The 19,456-nt window shown below is 45.6% G+C and overlaps 1 protein-coding gene across 1 annotated transcript in view; it reads left to right on the top strand.

The window, feature by feature from the left end:
* The window catches only part of SMARCC1 (SWI/SNF related, matrix associated, actin dependent regulator of chromatin subfamily c member 1), a 155,869-nt gene that overhangs the window by 12,270 nt on the left and 124,143 nt on the right, over positions 1-19,456 (top strand). The window contains exons 3-5 of the mRNA XM_062200743.1: positions 3,159-3,244; positions 14,228-14,309; positions 16,491-16,583. Of these exons, the coding sequence (XP_062056727.1) occupies positions 3,159-3,244; positions 14,228-14,309; positions 16,491-16,583 (261 nt within the window). The remainder of the gene's footprint in view (positions 1-3,158; positions 3,245-14,227; positions 14,310-16,490; positions 16,584-19,456) is intronic.

Here is a 19,456-nt window from a genome sequence, read left to right as displayed (position 1 = left end):
AGAACTGGATCGGAAGTGGAGCTGCTGGGACTAGAACCAGCGCCAATATGGGATGCCAGCGCCTCAGGCCAGGGCTTTAACCTGCTGTGCCACAGTGTCGGCCCCAAATTTTGAATTTTGTTAGGCAAGAATAACACAGCTGGCAGCCTCTTAGAGCTGTCCTTGGCTCTCAAGAGTCTTTAATTGAAGGGTGCAGCTGCTGAGATACACAAGGCAGCATCTCATTGGCTCTGGAAGGTTCAACTTTTGCTACTCCGTTGGCTTTTTTTTTTTTTAGGGTTTATTTGTTTATTTGAAAGAGTTACACACAGAAGGAGAGCAGAGAGAGAGGTCTTCCATCCACTGGTTCACTCGCCAATTGGCCACAACTGCTGAGCTGGGCCGATCTGAAGCCTGGAGCCAGGAGGTTGTTCCAGGTCTCCCACATGGGTGCAGGGGCCCAAGCACTTGGGCTGTCTTCCACTGCTTTCCCAGGTCATAGCAGAGAGCTGGATCAGAAGTAGAGCAGCCAGGACTCGGAACCGGTGTCCATATGGGATGCTGGCACTGCAGGTGGCAGCTTTACTCACTATGCTTCCCCCTGCCATTGACTTTCTGTTCTTTAGATTTTCATACACTAGTCAGGAAAAGTGTACTCATTGCTTTTCCTTTGGGGAACCTTTAAGAATAAGAGCTTTTGGCCGTTGCCGTGGCTCACTAGGCTAATCCTCCACCTGCGGCACCGGCACCCAGGGATCTAGTCCCGGTTGAGGCGCTGGATTCTGTCCCAGTTGCTCCTCTTCCAGTCCAGTTCTCTGCTGTGGCCCAGGAAGGCAGTGGAGGATGGCCCAAGTGCTTGGGCCCCGCACCCGCATGGGAGACCAGCAGGAAGCACCTGGCTCCTGGCTTTGGATCGGCGCAGCGCACCGCCCGTAGCAGCCATTTGGGGGGATGAACCGATGGAAGGAAGACCTTTTTCTCTGTCTCTGTCTCTCTCACTGTCTAACTCTGCCTGTCAAAAAAAAAAAAAAAAAAAAGCACTCTTTACTGTTGGGAGTGGATGTGATGGGGGAGTGAATGGGATTGAGATTGAATGGGGAAATAAGTTAAGGGGCCCTTGCCTGTCTAGCTTTCCATGCTAGGAATTACCATATTTGTATTTTTAAAGAATTTTTTAAAAAAGATTTATTTGAAAGGCAGAGTTATAGAGAGGCAGAAGCAGAGAGAGAACGAGGTCTTCCATATGCTGGTTCACTCTGTGAAAGGCTGCAATGGCTGGAGCTGGGACCATTCACAGCCAGGAGATTCTTTTTTTTTTTTTTTTTTTGACAGGCAGAGTGGATAGTGAGAGAGACAGAGAGAAAGGTCTTCCTTTTGCCGCTGGTTCACTCTCCAATGGCCGCTGTGGCCGGCGCATCTCGCTGATCCGAAGCCAAGAGCCAGGTGCTTCTCCTGGTCTCCCACGCGGGTGCAGGGCCCAAGGACTTGGGCCATCCTCCTCTGCACTCCCGGGCCACAGCAGAGAGCTGGCCTGGAAGAGGGGCAGCCGGGATAGAATCCGGCACCCCAACCAGGACTAGAACCCGGTGTGCCAGCGCCGCAAGGCGGAGGATTAGCCTGTTAAGCCATGGCGCCGGCCCAGCCAGGAGATTCTTACATGTCTCCCACATGCATGCAGGGACTCAAGTACTACATCCTCCACTGCTTTCCAGGGACCTGTATCAGAAGCGGTGCACCCAGGACTTGAGCCAGTGCTCATGTGGGATGCCAGTGCTACAGGTTGGGGCTTCACCTACTGTGTCACAACGTCGGCCTCTAGTCTTGTTTTTTTTTTTTTTTTTTTTTTTTTTTTTTTTTTTTTTAAGATTTATTTTACGTATTTGAAAGAGTTAGAGAGGCACAGAGAGAGAAGACTTTCATCTGCTGGTTCCCTCTTCAGATGGTTGCAACAGCCAGAGCTGTGCTGATCTAAGCCAGGAGCCAGGGGCTGGCACTGTGGCGCAGCCGCTTAAAGCCACAGCCTTTGGCACTGGCATACCATATGGGCGCTGGTTCAAGTCTTGGCTGCTTCTCTTCTGATCTAGCTCTCTGCTATGGCCTGTAAAGCAGTAGAAGATGGCCCACATCCTTGGGTCCCTGCTCCTGTGTGGGAGACCTGGATGAACTCCTGGCTCCTGGCTCCTGGCTTTGGATCCACGCAGCTCCAGCCGTTGGGGCCATCTAGGAACCAGCTGATGGAAGACCTTTCTCTCTGTCTCTCTCTCTCTTTCTGCCTCTCCTCTCTGTGTAACTCTTGACTTTCTAATAAATAATCTTAAAAAACATTTTTTTTTTATTTATTTGACAGAGTTAGACAGTGAGAGAGAGAGAGACAGAAACATCTTCCTTCCGTTGGTTCACTCCCCAAAATGGCCGTCCCAAAATGGCCGCACAGCCAGAGTTATGCCAGTCTGAAGCCAGGAGCCAGGTGCTTCCTCCTGGTCTCCCACGCGGGTGCAGGGGCCCAAACACCTGGGCCATCCTCCACTGCCATCCCGGGCCACAGCAGAGAGCTGGACTGGAAGAGGAGCAACCAGGACTAGAACCCGGTGCCCATATGGGATGCTGGCACCACAGGCGGAGGATGAACCAAGTGAGCCATGGCATCAGCCTCTCTGCAGTGTTCTCTTTAACTCTGCCTTTCAAGTAAATAAATCATTAAAAATATATTTTTTTTATTTTTTAAAATAAAATTTATTTTGAAAGAGTTACACGAGGTGTGGGGGGGGGGAGTCTTCCATCCGCTGGTTCACTCCCCAATTGGCTGCAATGGCCGGAGCTGTGCCGATCTGAATCCAGGATCCAGGAGCTTCTTCCAGGTCTCCCATGCGGGTGCAGGGGCCCGAGGGGTTGGGCCATCCTCGACTGCTTTCCCAGGCCATAGCAGAGAGCTGGATCAGAAGTGGAGCAGCTGGGACTAGAACTGGTGCCCATATGGGATGCCAGTGCTTCAGGCCAGGGCTTTAACCCACTGCGCCAGAGCACTGGCCCCTAAAAAAATTTCTTTTTACTTGTTGAAGAAAGTATTTTAGAAGGTTATTACATTATCCGTTTTTATTTGTGAGTTTATAGCACTTAGCATTCAGACATGAATAATTTTGTGGGAATCTGCACTTAAGTATAATCTGTATCATTTTTAGGCAAAGTGTTTCATGGATTTCAAAGCTGGAGGCACGTTGTGTCACATTCTTGGGGCTGCATACAAGTATAAAAATGAGCAGGGATGGTAAGTTTTTACATTTATTTGTATTTTGATATGTTAAATCTCATTTCTTTGTGTGGTGTTAAATTCGGAAGCACGTTATGATTAAGGGCAAAGTACATAGTATTTTACCAACAATACTAATTTACTTTGTTCCTTCATCCAAGAAGCATACCAATAATGATTTAATTTATAGGGCAAGTTTTTTTTCTTAGCTATGATTATATACAGATAATGGATAAGGTATGTATTAGCAGTTCAGTGGTAGACTCATGAAAGATATAATGTGTACTGTCAACTTACAATGTACATTTTATATGAAACCAATAGATAGAGTGTTGAGTGTTCTGTTGAACTAGCCTTTGAAGAGAGTTATCAGGTTTGCTATCAGGACGCAGCATAAAGGATCTGGCTCAGGAAAATATGGCTCTTTGACTGTGTCTGCGGTGGAGATAATGTTGAGAATCTCTGCTGCTGTTCTCTTGTTTTGCTCTTCTTCCCTTTTCTAGCCCTGTATCTCCTGGTACTATTTCTTCCTTTTTATTCTTGAACTCTGGGTCTTCCATCCTAGTGAAACACACCTGAAGGAGTCCTTAGAGGGAAATATATATCTTTTATAACATTTATTAGGAAATAGGAAATGCTAAAAAGTAAATTAGATGGGGGCCGGCGCCGCGGCTCAATTGGCTAATCCTCCGCCTTGCGGCGCCGGCACACCAGGTTCTAGTCCCGGTCGGGGTGCCGGGTTCTGTCCCAGCTGCCCCTCTTCCAGGCCAGCTCTCTGCTGTGGCCCGGGAGTGCAGTGGAGGATGGCCCAAGTGCTTGGGCCCTGCACCCGCATGGGAGACCAGGAGAAGCGCCTGGCTCCTGCCCTCGGATCAGCACGGTGCGCCGGCCGCAGCATGCCGGCCGCGTCGGCCATTGGAAGGTGAACCAACGGCAAAGGAAGACCTTTCTTTCTGTCTCTCTCCCTCTCACTGTCCACTCTTCCTGTCAAGAAGGTGCAGGAGCCGAAGTGCTTGGGTCATCTTCTGCTTTCCCAGGCCACAGTAGAGAGCTGGATCGGAAGAGGAGCAGCCAGGACTAGAATCGGCGGCCATATGGGATGCTGGTGCCACAGACTGAGGATTAGCCTACTGTACCACATTACTGGCCCTCTCTCTTCTTTTTAAAGATTGCTTTATTTGGGGCCAGAGCTATGGCATACTAGGCTAAGCCCCTGCCTGTGGCACCAGTATCCCATATGTGTGCCCATTCATGTCTTGGCTACTCCTCTTTCTATCCACCTCTCTACCTTTGTTCTGGGAAAGCAGTGCAAGATGGCTCGAGTGCTTGAGCCCCTGTACCCACGTGGGAAACCAGTGTCTGCTACCTGGCTCCAACTGCTGATTCCAGGTTTCTGCCAATGTAGACCTGGGAGGTGGTGATGGTACAAGAATCTCCACCCATGTAGGAAACCTGGATTGAGTGCCGGAATCATGACTCCAGTAGGACATTGTGGGCATTTGAGGAGTGAACCAGCTATAGCAGCTGTCTTTCTGTCTCTCAGATAAATGAATGAAAGGAATGTGTTCTAATAAATACAGATCTTCAGTGTTGTATAGATTATTGCTTGCTGTTTAAAAGTGTTACTGTGGCCGGCGCCGTGGCTTAACAGGCTAATCCTCCGCCTTGCGGCGCCGGCACACTGGGTCAGGGCGCCGGATTCTATCCCGGTTGCCCCTCTTCCAGGCCAGCTCTCTGCTATGGCCCGGGAAGGCAGTGGAGGATGGCCCAAGTCCTTGGGCCCTGCACCGCATGGGAGACCAGGAGAAGCACCTGGCTCCTGGCTTCGGATCAGCACGATGCGCCAGCTGCAGCGGCCATTGGAGGGTGAACCAACAGCAAAAAGGAAGACCTTTCTCTCTGTCTCTCTCACTATCCACTCTGCCTGTGGGGGGGGGAAAAAAAGGACCATCTGAACAATTTTCCAAAGAAGATATACAAATCTCCAATAAGCACATGAAAAGATGCTTACCATGCTAATTAGAGAAATGCACCTGGCTCCTGGCTTCGGATCAGCACGATGCGCCGGCTGCAGCGGCCATTGGAGGGTGAACCAACGGCAAAAATGAAGACCTTTCTCTCTGTCTCTCTCTCACTATCCACTCTGCCTGTCAAAAAAGAAATTAATTAAAAAAAAAAAAGTGTTACTGTGTCATTTTCTCATTTATTAATACTTTTGTAAAGTGAAACTTAATAATTTGCAAGGAAGAATGAAATTTGTTTAAAAATTTTTTTAAATTTATGTGTTTGAAAGAATGTACAATCTACTGGTTACTCCCCAAAATGCCTGCAACAGCTAGGGCTGGGCCATGTTGACGCCAGAAGCCCAAATCTTAGTCTAGGTCTCCCATGTTAGTGGCAGGGACTTAAGTTTCTGAGTCTTCATTTGGTGCTTCCTCAGGTATGAAGATGGCATCAGAAGTGGAATTGGGATTCAAACCCAGGTACTACATTAAGGGATTCAGGCATCCCAAGTGATACCTTAACATCTACAATAAATGCCCGCCCAGAATAAATTTTTTTAAAGATTTATTTATTTATTTGAAAGGCAGAGTTATAAAAAGAGGAAGAGAAAGTGATGTTCCATTTTGCTGGTTCACTCCCCGAATGGCTGCAACAGCCAGGGCTGAGCCAGGCCAAAGCCAGGAGCCAGGAGTTTCATCCTGTCTCCCATGTGGGTGCAGGGGCCTAAGGACTAGGGCCATCTTCCACTGGTTTCCCAGACACATTAACAGGAAGCTAGATTGAAAATAGGGCAGCTGGAACACGAACCAGTACCCATATGGATGCCAACGTCGCAGATGGTGGCTCAACGTTTTGAGCTATGCTGACCTCCGGGGGATAAATTCTTGTTTCTTTTTCTATTAATAGATTCATTTATCCTTTATCTTCATTCTCAGATAACATCCAGCCAACTATATTTTGTTTAATGACCACTTTCAAATTAGATCTCAGATTTCTAATAGAGGTAATTCCCATCAGACTTTTTATGTGTTTTTTTTTTTTTTTTTTTTTTTTTTAAGATATTTGTTTATTTGAAAGAGTTAGAGGCAGAGAGAGAGTTGGAGGGAGTCTTCCATCCACTGGTTCACTACCCAAATTTCCGCAAAAGCCAGAGCTGGGCTGATCTGAAGCCAGGAGCGTGCGGTTTTTTCTGGGTCCAACCTCTGGGGCAGGAGCCCAAAGACTTGGACCATCTTCTACTGCTTTCCCAGGCCACAGCAGAGAGCTGGATTGGAAATGGAGCAGCTGGGACTTGAACCAGCGCCCATATGGGATGCTGGCACTGCAGCTGGCAGCTTTACCCGCTATGCAGCAGTACCACTCCTCAGACTTGTTACTTGAATCATTTATTGAAGAAGCAGTTTTTCTATGAATAATTAGTAGGCTTTTTTGTAAGTAAATCTGAAAATGATTTATCTCTAGGTATAGTTCTTCTGATGCCAGAAGCCTTTGAACGCCATGACCCCTGTTTTATAAAGAGTCACAATTCCATGACTCCCATGTTGCACTGAGGAATACCGGGAGGCTGTCAGCTGAAACTGGCCTTCTTTTTTTTTTTTTTTCACAGGCAGAGTGGACAGTGAGAGAGAGACAGAGAGAAAGGTCTTCCTTTTGCCGTTGGTTCACCCTCCAATGGCCGCTGTGGCTGGCGCGCTGCAGCCTGCGCACCGCGCTGTTCCAATGGCAGGAGCCAGGTGCTTCTCCTGGTCTCCCATGCGGGTGCAGGGCCCAAGCACTTGGGCTATCCTCCACTGCCTTCCTGGGCCATAGCAGAGAGCTGGCCTGGAAGAGGGGCAACCGGGATAGAATCCGGCACCCCAACCGGGACTAGAACCCGGTGTGCTGGTACCACAAGGCAGAGGATTAGCTTGTTAAGCCACAGCGCCGGCCGCTTGTAGCTTCTAACCTACCCCTTCCTCAGATTTGAAAAAGGAGACATTTTAAAACACAGGAAAATATGGGCTAAAGATAAGGTTCTGGGTACCTTTAAATGACATTTTTTAAAAATAGTTTTATTTTGTACTTTCAGTTTTATTTTTCCAAACAAATTTTTTAAGATACAATTTATTTATTTGAAAGAGTTACAGAGAGAGGTAGAGACAGAGAGAGAGGTCTTCCATCCACTGGTTCTCTCTCCAGATGGCTGCAGTGGCCGCAGCTGCGCTGATCCATAGCCAGGAGCCAGGAACTTCCTTCCAGTCTCCCATGTGGATGCAGGGGCCCAAGGACTTGAGCCATCTTCTACTGCTTTCCCAGGCTATAACAGAGAGCTGGATCGGAAGAGGAGCAACCAGGACTAGAACCGGTGCCCATATGGGATGCTGGAGCCTAAGGCCAGGGCTTTAACCGACTGTGCCATAGTGCCAGTCCCTTAAATGACATTTTAAAAGGTGTAATAAAGGGGCTTATGCTGTGGCATAGTAGGTTAAGCCTCTGTCTGTGGTGCCCGCATTCCATACTGGTGCCAGTTTGTGTCTGGCTACTACACTTCTGATCCAACTCCCTGCTGATGGTCTGGGAAAGCAGTGCAAGATGGCCCAAGTGTTTGGGCCTCTGTATCCTTGTGGGAGACCCAGAAGACCCATTTGGCTCCTGGCTTTGGATTGGCCTGACTTCTGCTGTTGGAGCCATTTGTGGAGTGAATCAGCAGATAGAAGACCTCTCGCTCTCTTTATGTCTGTAATTCTGCCTCTTGAATAAATAAATAAGTTAAAAAAAAGCTATATTAAATTCTATTGTAAATTGCTGATTTTGGTGCTTTATTGTTCCCTTTGCTTAATTTCTTTTTAATTTCATTTGCTTTAGGGGACATTTTAATCTTGTATTAGCAGAAAAATGAAAAAGTTGTATATATTTTCCCTCAACCTTGGTAATTACCAATTTCTTGTTCTATTCATAAAATCACTCATTCTGGTAACCACTAAGTTTACAAAGCAAAAATTTTTACAAGCCTATTCCTTGGGTCTCTGCCTCCGATGCTGGCATTCCATATGGGCGCCAGTTTGAGTCTTGACTGTGATCTTCCTATCCAGCTCCGTACCAGTGTGCCTGGGAGGCAGTGGAAGATGGGCCTCTGCCACCCCATGGGAAACCTGGATGGAGTTCCAGGTTTCTGGCAGGGGCCTGGTTCAGTCCTGGCTGTTGAAGCTATTTGGAGAGTGAATAGTGGGTGGAAGATCGATCTCTCTTTCTCGTGATAGATTTTTCTATATTGATAGATATCTCTCTCTCTTGCAAGTCAATAAGTAAACCTTCAAAAGAAATTTTTTTTAAAAAAAGATGCTACTTGGAATGCCTGTATCCTTTATTAGTGTCCCTGGGTTCAAATCCTGGCTCTGCTTCTGATCCAACTTCCTCTTAATGGTGCACTCTGAGAGGCAGCGTACAATGGCTCAAGTACTTAGATCTCTGCCAGGCACATGGGAAATCTGGTTGAGTTCCCAGCTTCTGACTTTGGTATATTGCAGAATTGGATATTAGGGGGGTACCTGGGAAGTGAACCAGTGGTTGGGAGATTTCTGACTCTACCTTTCAAATAAGTGAAAATACATAAATAAATAAATTAGAAAGAACTGGGGCCAGCTCTGTGGTGTAGCAGGTAAAGCCACTACCTGCAGTGCTAGCATCCATATGGGCACCGGTTCAAGTCTCAGCTGCTCCGTTTCTGATGAAGCTCTCTGCTGTGTCCTGGGAAAGCAGTAGAACATGACCCAAGTCCTTGGGGCATTGCACCCACTTGGGAGACCTGGAGGAAATTCCAAGCTCCTGGCTGCGGATTGGCCCAGCTCCATCCTTTGCGGCCATTTGGGGAGTGAACCAGCAGATGGAAGACCTCTTTCTTTGCCTCTGCTTCTCTGTAATTCTGCCTTTCAAATAAGTAAATAAATCTTTTAAGAAAATTTAAATGGAGTGAAAACAAGGTAGGTGTTAAAATAAGAAATGTAAAGAAACAATCATTAGAGTTTACCAGAATTTACCTTTATAATAATGATTAGGAATGGGCCAAGATAACCACCAGAAAGTTGCAGTTGAGTTGAACATTTAGGTAAATTTAGATTTGGGAGAAAGATTTTAAGTAAAGATAAACAGATCGGGGCCTGCACCATGGCTCACTTGGTTAATCCTCTGCATGCGTCGCCAGCATCCCATATGGGCTCTGGATCTAGTCCCGGTTGCTCCTCTTCCAGTCCAGCTCTCTGCTGTTGCCCGGGACGGCAGTGGAGGATGGCCTAAGTGCTTGGGCCCCTGCACCCGCATGGGAGACCAGAAGAAGCTCCTGGCTCCTGGCTTCGGATTGGTGCAGCGCTGGCTGTTGGGGCCATTTGAGGGGTGAAGCAACAGAAGGAAGACCTTTCTCTCTGTCTCTCTCACTAACTCTATCTGTTAAAAAAAAAAAAAAAAGATAAACAGATGGCTTTGAGTAAATTTAGGAAAACAGGGTCAATGTTTGTTTTATCTTACAAATATTTGTTTAATTGAAAGGCAGATTTGGGAGGAAGAAGTGGAAAGGGAGAGTTCTTTGATCTACTTGTTTACTTCCCAAATGTATACATTGGCTTGATCTGGACGAGGCTGAAGCCAGGATCCTGGAACTTCTTCCAGGGCCTCCACGTGGGTGTAGGAACCCAAGCACTTGGGCCATCCTCTGCTGCTTTTCCCAGGTGCATTATCAGGGATCCGGATCGAAAATAGAGCAGTCGAGTCTAGAACTGGTGCGCTTGTGGGGTCCCATATCAAAGGCAGCTTAACTTGCTATGCCATAATGCTGGACCCAAGAATTGTTTATTTAAGGAGGTAGATATCCATCAAAGAAACATTGGGAAGCTGTTTAGAAATACTGACCTCATGTACAGGAAAAGGGATGCTGAGATGACAAACAGAGGTAAAGAGCTTATGGTGGTGTTGAGAACATGAGCAGGTTCATGGAATGTGCTAAAGAATCATTAGAGAGTGTTTTAAGTTTTCCTCTTTTTTTTTTATTTTTTTTAATTTTTTTTCTTTTTGATAGGCAGAGTGGACAGTGAGAGAGAGACAGAGAGAAAGGTCTTCCTTTTGCCGTTGGTTCACCCTCCAATGGCCGCCACAGTAGGCGCGCTGCGGCCGGCGCACCGCGCTGATCCGATGGCAGGAGCCAGGGGCTTATCCTGGTCTCCCATGGGGTGCAGGGCCCAAGGACCTGGGCCATCCTCCACTGCACTCCCTGGCCACAGCAGAGAGCTGGCCTGGAAGAGGGGCAACCAGGACAGGGTTGGTGCCCCGACCGGGACTAGAACCCTGTGTGCCGGCGCCGCAAGGCGGAGGATTAGCCTAGTGAGCCGCGGCGCCGGCCTAAGTTTTCCTCATATTTTAAAAAAAAGTATTTATTTATTTATTTGAAAGAATTACACAGAGGAGAGGGCGGGGGGTTGGGGGGGAAGGTCTTTCATCCGATTGTTCACTCCCCAATTGGCTGCAACAGCCGGAGCCGCATCATTCTGAACCCAGGAGCCAGGAGCTTCTGGGTCTCCCACGCGGGTGCAGGGGCCCCAAGAACTTGGGCCATCCTCGACTGCTTTCCCGGGCCACAGAGAGCTGGATTAGAAGTGAAGCAGCCGGGTCTCAAACCAGCACCTATATGGGATGCTGGCGCTTCAGGCAAGGGTGTTAACCGCCTGTGCCATAGCACCGGCACCAGTTTTCCTAATTTTTGAAGAGCTTTTTCTTTTTCTTTTTTTTTTTTTGACAGGCAGAGAGAGAGACAGAAAGGTCTTCCTTTTCCGTTGGTTCACCCCCAATGGCCGCTGTGGCCGGCGCGCTGAGGCCCAAACACCGTGCTGATCCGAAGCCAGGAGCCAGGTGCTTCCTCCTGGGCGCCCTCATAGGGACTAGAACCCGGTGTGCCGGCGCCGCAGGCGGAGGATTAGCTTATTGAGCCGCGGCGCCGCCCTCTAAAGAGCGTTTTCTAAAAGCACCATTCAGCTACTGTTTATTAATCATTCATAGTATTTATTAAGAACAGTATGCTCAGCATTTGTGGAATCATGGTGCAATCAGTTCCCAAAGAAATACTAAATATTTTTATATTATCTCCTAAGAGAGAGAGAGAGAGAGAGTTAGTTAGTTAGTTTCTAGTAGGCAAAATATTTATCAAACACTTTGTATTTGTGTCTGGTCATGTTTGATGGAATAAAGAAATAAACAGTAGGAGATTAATTATGGTGCTGAGGAATAATCATCCTTTAGTAGCTTTAGAGGCCCGATTTTCCCCATTTTGGTACCTATGGTCTTGCTGTTCTTTAGGTATCCTGGCATGTGTGATGTAAGATTCATTCAGTTACGGCAGATGCTACCTGTACTGTTGTGTAGTCATGTGCTTTTCTCAAGGATAGATATTCTTTTCCATCCCATGATTTAAGATACTCCATTTTGTGGCCAGCACTGTGGCATGATGGGCTTGAGTCTCAGCTGCTCCGCTAAAATCTAACTCCCTGCCAATGCACCTGGGAAAGCAGGGGAAGATGGCCCAAGTGCTTGGGCCCCTGCACCCACATGGGGGACCCTGAGGAAACTCCTGGCTCCTCCTGGCTTCAGATCGGCCCAGCTCTGGTTGTTCAGCCACGTAGGGAGTGAACCAGTGCATGGAAGATCTTTCTTGCTCTCTTTCTCTGTCTCTTTCTCTCTTTGTAGCTCTGCCTTTCAAATAAATAAATAAATCTGGTTTTTTTTTTTTTTTTGGTATATAAATTATTTATTTGAGGGGCCAGTGCTATGGCATAGTGGGTAAAGCTGCCGCCTGCAATGCTGGCATCCTATATGGGTGTGGGTTCCAGTCCCAGCTGCTCCATATAGGAAGCTGGCACTATAGGCAGTGGCTTTAGCACAGCGCTGGCCCCAATAAATAAATCTTTAAAAAAGATACTCCTTGTAGCTTTTATAATAGCTCCTACATTAAATCATCTTCAGGAAAAAATGCAAACTAGTTTTCTCTGCAATTCCCAGTACTTTTACGGTAATATATGGTAGTAACTCAATATTTGTAGATTTTACCTGGACATTCCCATGTTACATAGTGCCAGGGAAAATGCGTGATTCTCTTGATTTGTGGAGTTTGTCAGTTAAAGTACTCTGTGCATCTCCACGTCTTGGCGGATGTAACCATCTCCATAACCCTGACCCTTTGGCGTGCCCCTTGGACTATTTTCTTTTCTTCCTGCCTACCTGCCTTCCCTGATTTATTTGAATGAGAGAGAAAGGATGAGCTTGAGAGAGAGTCCTCTGGTTCATTCCTCAAATGACCTCATCAGCTGGGTCTGGGTCAGGCTCCATCTAAGAAACCAGAATTCCATCCAGGTCCCATACATGGGTGACAAGGACCTGTGCGCTTTCATTGCCTTCCCAGGCATATTAGTAGGGAGTGCTGGATCAGAAGCGGGGCAGCCAGGACTTATACTAGCCCCTCTGATACGGGATGCAAGCCCCACCTTTTAAACTTCCTGTGGAAGAAAGATGGGCACTTGTGTCTTATCTTACACAGATCATAAATGTTATTGCTATTATCCCTTATTTGTACTAAAGTTTGAGATATTCTCTGTTGCCTTAGGGCCACAGCTTAGAGGATAATCTCTATTCTTTTCGCCAGTTAGAAATTTTATTTGAAAAAATTTTGTCTGTTTAAATCATGTATCTTAGGCCGGCGCTGTGGCTCAATAGACTAATCCTCTGCCTTGCAACGCTGGCACACCGGGTTCTAGTCCTGGTCGGGACGCTGGATTCTGTCCCGGTTGCCCCTCTTCCAGTCCAGCTCTCTGCTGTGGCCCGGGAGTGCAGAGGAGGATGGCCCAAGTGCTTGGGCCCTGCACCCCATGGGAGACCAGGAGAAGCACCTGGCTCCTGCCTACGGATCGGCCGGTGGTGTGCCGGCCACAGCGGCCATTGGAGGGTGAACCAATGGCAAAAGGAAGACCTTTCTCTCTGTCTCTCCCTCTCTCTGTCCACTCTGCCTGTCAAAAAAAAAAAAAAAAAATCATGTATCTTAGAACTGTAACAGATTTAAATACACAAGATGCTTTTCATTGTTTTGGAGAACGTAGACAGTGTTGAGTATGAACAAGTGATTTTTAAGCATAAATAAATTGGATAACCTTTAGCCAGTGCTGTGGCACAGTGGATGGAGCCACTGCCTGGGGTGCTGACATCCTATATGAGCACTGGTTAGAGTTAGACAGGGAGAGATAGAGAGGTCTTCCATCCTCTGGTTCACACCCCAAATGGCTGCAGTGGCTGCAACTGGGCAGATCTGAAGCCGGGAGCCAAGAACTTCTTCTGATTGCTCCTACATGGTGCAGGGTCCCAAGCCTTTGGGCCATCTTCCACTGCTTTCTTAGGCCATTAGCAGGAAGCTGGATTGGAAGTGAAGCAGCCAGGACTGGAACTGGTGCCCATATAGGATGCTGGTGCCTCAGCATCAGGCTACAGCACCATGCTACAGCACCAGGCCCAGTGTTTTCTTTTTTTTTGAAAAAATTCATTTATTTTGAAAGTCAGAATTAGAGTGATCTTCCATCTGCTCATTCACTCCCCAAATGGCCACAACAGCTGGAGCTGAGCCAATCCCAAGCAAGGATCCAGAACTTCTTACAGGTCTCCCACATGGGTGGCAATGTCCCAGACACTTATGCTATCTTCTGCTGCTTTTTCCAGGCCATTAGCAGGGAGCTGGATTGGATGTGGAGCAGTGAATGCATGAACTGGCAACCATATGGGTTGCTGGTGTTGCAGGCTGCAGCTTGACCTGATACGTCACAACGGCAGCCCGATACTCTATTCTTACATTGCTGTGGGAATACCCTGAGACATTCTGTAGTGCTATTTCAGTTTCCAAATATTTCTGACTCACTTGTTTTGAATTTTGAAACCAAGTTTTCACTTGTGTTTTTTAAGGGAAGAGACAAACTTACTAATGATTTTCTTCTATTTTAGGCGAAGGTTTGACCTACAGAATCCATCTCGAATGGATCGTAATGTGGAAATGTTTATGAACATTGAAAAAACATTGGTGCAGGTAACTCAAAGTTAGGTTATTACAATTTTTTTTTCTTTAATAGACTTTCAGTTCTGCAGTTGGGTTAATTAGATTGCCAAAAGATCAAATAGAGGAAAATGCTCTGAAATTATTGTTCTATTTTTACAGGTACACAGGTTCATTTTAAGATGACTTGAAATTTTTGAAGAAATTTTTTTAAAATTAAACTTACTTATTTGAATTGCCATCATTTCACTTGATAAGACCACTTTCATCCTGGTCACTTTATTATAAAATCATTGTCTTTGGATTTGCTCTGTGGTGGTACAGTAAATGTGGATCTTGCTTCCCTAATTACATTGTAACCTGGAAGAGAGAATGTTAATTTCTGTCTTCGTGTTTGCTAATATTTTTATTGATGGTATATTTGTAGTGATCACTGAACTAACCATCACCATTCTGCAGAAAGATAGGTTGGAAAAACTTTTAGAAATTATCAGTTATTTAATGTGTGAAAGTCATTTGATTCATGGACTTTCACTAGGGAAGAAAAATGATGTGTTTTGTTGGCAGAGTTTTGGTCATAGCTTTGGAGTTAATATATGTGTTTTATTTAGACAAGGTCATATATCGGCAAACTTGGAAGGCTTCCATAGCCTTGGCAACTCATGACGACAGCCTAGGGTGGTTACTGGCACCATAAACTAGAGTGTCAATTTGTTGGGTCAACAACAGGATCCACTGTGCACTTGCTCCTCATGTGGGATCTCTGTCCTTAATGTGCTGTACATTTTGATTTAATGCTATAACTAGTACTCAAACAGTATGTTTCACTTTGTGTTTCTATGTGGGTGCAAACTGTTGAAATCTTTATACTAAATTGATCTTCTGTATATAAAGAGAATTGAAAATGAATCTTGATGTGATTGGAAGGGGAGAGGGAGCGGGAGAGGGGAGGGTTGCGGGTGGGAGGGAAGTTATGGGAGGGGGAAGCCATTGTAATCCATAAGCTGTACACTGGAAATTTATATTCATTAAATAAAAGTTAAAAAAAATGTAAAAAAAAAATATATATATATATGTGTTTTATATGGCTTTTTTTTTTTTTTTTTTTTTTTTTTTTGACAAGCAGAGTTAGAGAAAGGTCTTCCTTCCATTGGTTCACTTCCCTAGTGGCCGCCACAGCTGGCGCTGGGCCGATGTGAAGCCAGGAGCCAGGTGCTTCCTCCCGGTCTCCCATATGGGTGCAGGGCCCAAGCACTTGGGCCATCCTCCATTGCCCTCCCAGGCCACAGCAGAGAGCTGGACTGGAAGAAGAGCAACCGGGACTAGAACCCGGGGTACCGGCGCTGCAGGCGGAGGATTAGCCAAGAGAGCCATGGCGCCAGCCTGTTATGGCTATTTTTAAAAAGATTATTTATTTGAAATACAGAGTTTGAGAGAGAGCGAGCGACAGAAATCTTACATCTGCTCACTCCCTAAATGCTTTCAGTGGCCAGGGCTGGGCCAGGCTAAAGATAGGAGCCTAACTCCATTCAGTTCTCCCATGTGGGCGTCAGGGGCCCAGATACTTGGGCCGTCCTCACCCTGCTTTCCCAAGTACATAAGCAGGGATGTGGGATGTAAGTGGAACAGCTGGGACTTGAACCAGAGCCCACATTGGGTACAGCATTGCAGGCAGCAGCTTAACCTGCTATTTTTGCGAAATCATTGCTATTTTTGAGAAATGGAGGGGCCAGCGCTTTGGCATTATAGGCTAAGCTTCCACCTGCAATGCCAGCATCCCATGTGGACATGCCAGTTCTCATCCTGGCTGCTTTTCTTCCGATCCAGTTCTCTGCTATGGCCTGGGAAAGCAATAGATGATGACATGAGTGCTTGGCCTCCCGCACCCACATGGGAGATCTCGAAGAAGCAGATGACTCTTGGCTTCAGATCTGCCCAGCTCCAGCCATAGCAGCTATTTGGGGAGTGAACCAGTGGATGGAAGACCTTTTTCTCCTTCTCCCTCACTTTGTTTAATTCTACCTTTCAAATAAATAAATGAAATTAATTAAAAAGAAAAAAAAAATGGAGGGGCCAGTGCCAGGGGCTGTCCACTTAGATTTTTTTACATCTTACCGGTTTAAAAACTATGAATTGGAGCACTTACTTTTGTCATTAGGGTAATGTATAAATAATGTGAATTTCGCGAATTTCAAAGTCTTATTTCTTCTTCAGAACAATTGTCTGACCAGACCCAACATCTACCTCATTCCAGACATTGACCTGAAGTTGGCTAACAAGTTGAAAGATATCATCAAACGGCATCAGGTAATAAACTTGGTCACTTCAGAAGTCTTGGGTAGTAGTAAACCTTTAGTCAGTGTCAGTTATAATGTCTTTGGATTGTAATATATATTTTCCTTAGAAGAATGTTGTCTCTCTGTGTGTGAAGGGGTTTTTGGTTTTGTTTTTTGTTTTCTTGGTAAAGTCAGAACTAGAGAGAGAGAGAGAGATGTTTTCCATCTGCTTGTTCGTTCCCCAGATGGCTACAGTGGCTGGGGCTAGAAGCTTCTGAGTCGCTCACGTTGGTTCAGGGGCCCAAGCAATCAGGCAATCTTCTGTTGCTTTCCCAAGCTATTAGCAGAGAGCTGGATCGCAAGAGGAGCAGCTGGGTCAGGAACCAGCACCCATATGGATGCCAGTGCCCCAGGCAGACACTTAACCTAGTACGCCATAGTGTTGGCCCCTCTTAGAGTTCTTAACAACAGCAGGTTTTTTTCTCTTCACTGTTTTTAACCCAGAATGACATATGATATGGTTATTGGTTTCTAGTCATAAATCTTATTGTAAAATGTACTCACCTAGAAATAAAGAGAGCCCAGTATATTCTGCATTACAGAGCTCATAGACTTAGAGAGTTAATAAATAGTTATTGGTAGGAGGAGATCAAATGTTACCTTAATGTGCCCCCTCCCCACCCACATTTATGTATTCTGTTTATAAATGTAGTTTTAAAAAACTGAAAAAATTCTGCTTTTCTCATAACTTTATTTTGTGTTGATTCACATTGTACAGATATTATATTTCTACATCTTATTCTTTTGTCTTTCACTTAAATAGAGATTTAGACTTCTGGGTATTTACTGCATTTAGGTTTGGTTACATATGTCAAACTGTGACCAAACTTGTCATTTGTTGAACTAGCTGTGGAAGCTCAGGTAGAAGAAAATTCTGTGAAACACTTGTGTGACAGAGTTACACCGATTGAGGTTGGTCAGGAAGCCTTATAAAATGCTTGTACTTGATGGAAGAGATGGCCAGTTAAATAATGTTTTAGCACTTAGTGAAATATCTTAAACTGTGTGAAAGTGAACATTTCTGATACTGCTTAAATTACAGATTTAGTATAGTCTTTCTCTTCTATTCTTACATGACATCCCTGCCAGAGAGAATAGTAATATAACTGTGTTGTCATATCAGGCAGTCTGAGAATTGTTCCTTCTTTTTATTAATAATTATGACTTAGTACAGATCACCTAATCTTCTTTTTCTCTTTTGAAATGTATGTTATTAGTGTAGTTTATATATTAATCAAATAGATTAATTTGCTGGTCCTTGCCTTCCAGCTGAAATTATCTGCTCTTCCTGCTACTGAATCATGTGGTGAAGAGTTTGTTTTCCTACAGTTTATGTTGAATATTTATAATTATCATATTTCCTAAGAAATGAAGCCTATGATGGTTTTCTAGGGATATCCTGCAGAAGGATGTTAAGTTGGGCTTTTTTTTTTTTTTTTTTTGGACAGGCAGAGTTAGACAGTGAGAGAGAGAGACAGAGAAAAGTCTTCCTTCCATTGGTTCACCCCCCCAAAATGGCCACCACAGCTGGCACGCTGCGCTGATCTGAAGCCAGGAGCCAGGTGCTTCTTCCTGGTCTCCCAAATGGGTGCAGGGCCCAATCCTCCACTGCCTTCCCAGGCCACAGCAGAGAGATGGACTGGAAGAGGAGCAGCTGGGACTAGAACCCAGAATGCCGGTGCCGCAGGCGGGAGGATTAGCCTAGTGAGCCGCGGCACCAGCCAAGTTGGACTATTTTCATAGATTGCTAACGAAGAGGCCTTAAGAGCTAATAATAATAATACCATTACTAAATACTGATGACTAGGCCTTTACCCACCCAATTTAAATTTCATTTATTTGAAAGAGAGCGCCCATCCACCGTTTGACTCCCCAAATGCCAGAGTTTAGCTAGCCTAAACCAGTTGTTGGGAATTTTCCATAACCCTAAATCTTGTCTCCTCTGTGAATGATAGGCACCCCAGTACTTCAGTCTGTACTTCTGCCTCCCGGGATGCACATCAGCAGGAATATGGGATTATGTGCAGGCACTGCTGTGTAGAGTGTTGGAGTACCAACTGCTAGGCCAGATACCTACTCCCAAGCATCTTAGATGCATTAAAAACTCAAAATGATCTTATTTGTCACTATTATTAGCTCATTGTATGTATTAACTGGGTCTTAACAGATGTCTGTACTGTTATTATTCCATGTCTCTGAAGAAAGTAAGTCAAAAAACACTGTTCCAGTATCATCCAAGTAGTAAATGACAGCACTGAGGTTTCTTTTTTTTTTTAAAGAGGTTGATTTTATTTATTTATTTTTTAAGATTTATTTATTTATTTGAAAGAGTTACACAGAGAGAGGAGATGCAGAGAGAGAGAGAGGTTTTCCATGCAATGGTTCTCTCCCCAATTGTCCACAACTGCTGGAGCAGCGCCGATCTGAAGTCAGGAGCCAAGAGTTTCTTCTGGGTCTCCCACGCGCCTGCTTTCCCAGGCTACAGCAGATAACTGGATCAGAAGAGGAGCAGCTGGGTCTCAAACCGGCGCCCATATGAGATGCTGGCGCTTCAGGCCAGGGTGTTAACCTGCTACACCACAGCGCCGACCCGAAACTCTGAGGTTTCAAACCCAGGCTTCTGACTGACCCCTTTGGCCAAGTTTTGCAGCAGTGTGTTACTCTGTTTGCTTCCTCACACTCACTGGATATTGACACCGCCTTTTCAGCCTTATCTATATTGAACCATTATAGTGACAGAATTCCTTCCCTAATGAATTAGCCAATTCATTTATGAGTAGTTTAAGCTCTCTGAACTTTAGCAGTCCTTCCAGGTGAAACACAATTACTGTGTTTTTCTGACTG

Source organism: Lepus europaeus, chromosome 9 (assembly GCF_033115175.1).
Source record: "Lepus europaeus isolate LE1 chromosome 9, mLepTim1.pri, whole genome shotgun sequence".
Lineage (NCBI taxonomy): Eukaryota > Metazoa > Chordata > Mammalia > Lagomorpha > Leporidae > Lepus > Lepus europaeus.
The sequence above is the reverse complement of the archived record's forward strand: the minus strand, read 5'-3'. Positions and strand labels throughout refer to the sequence as shown.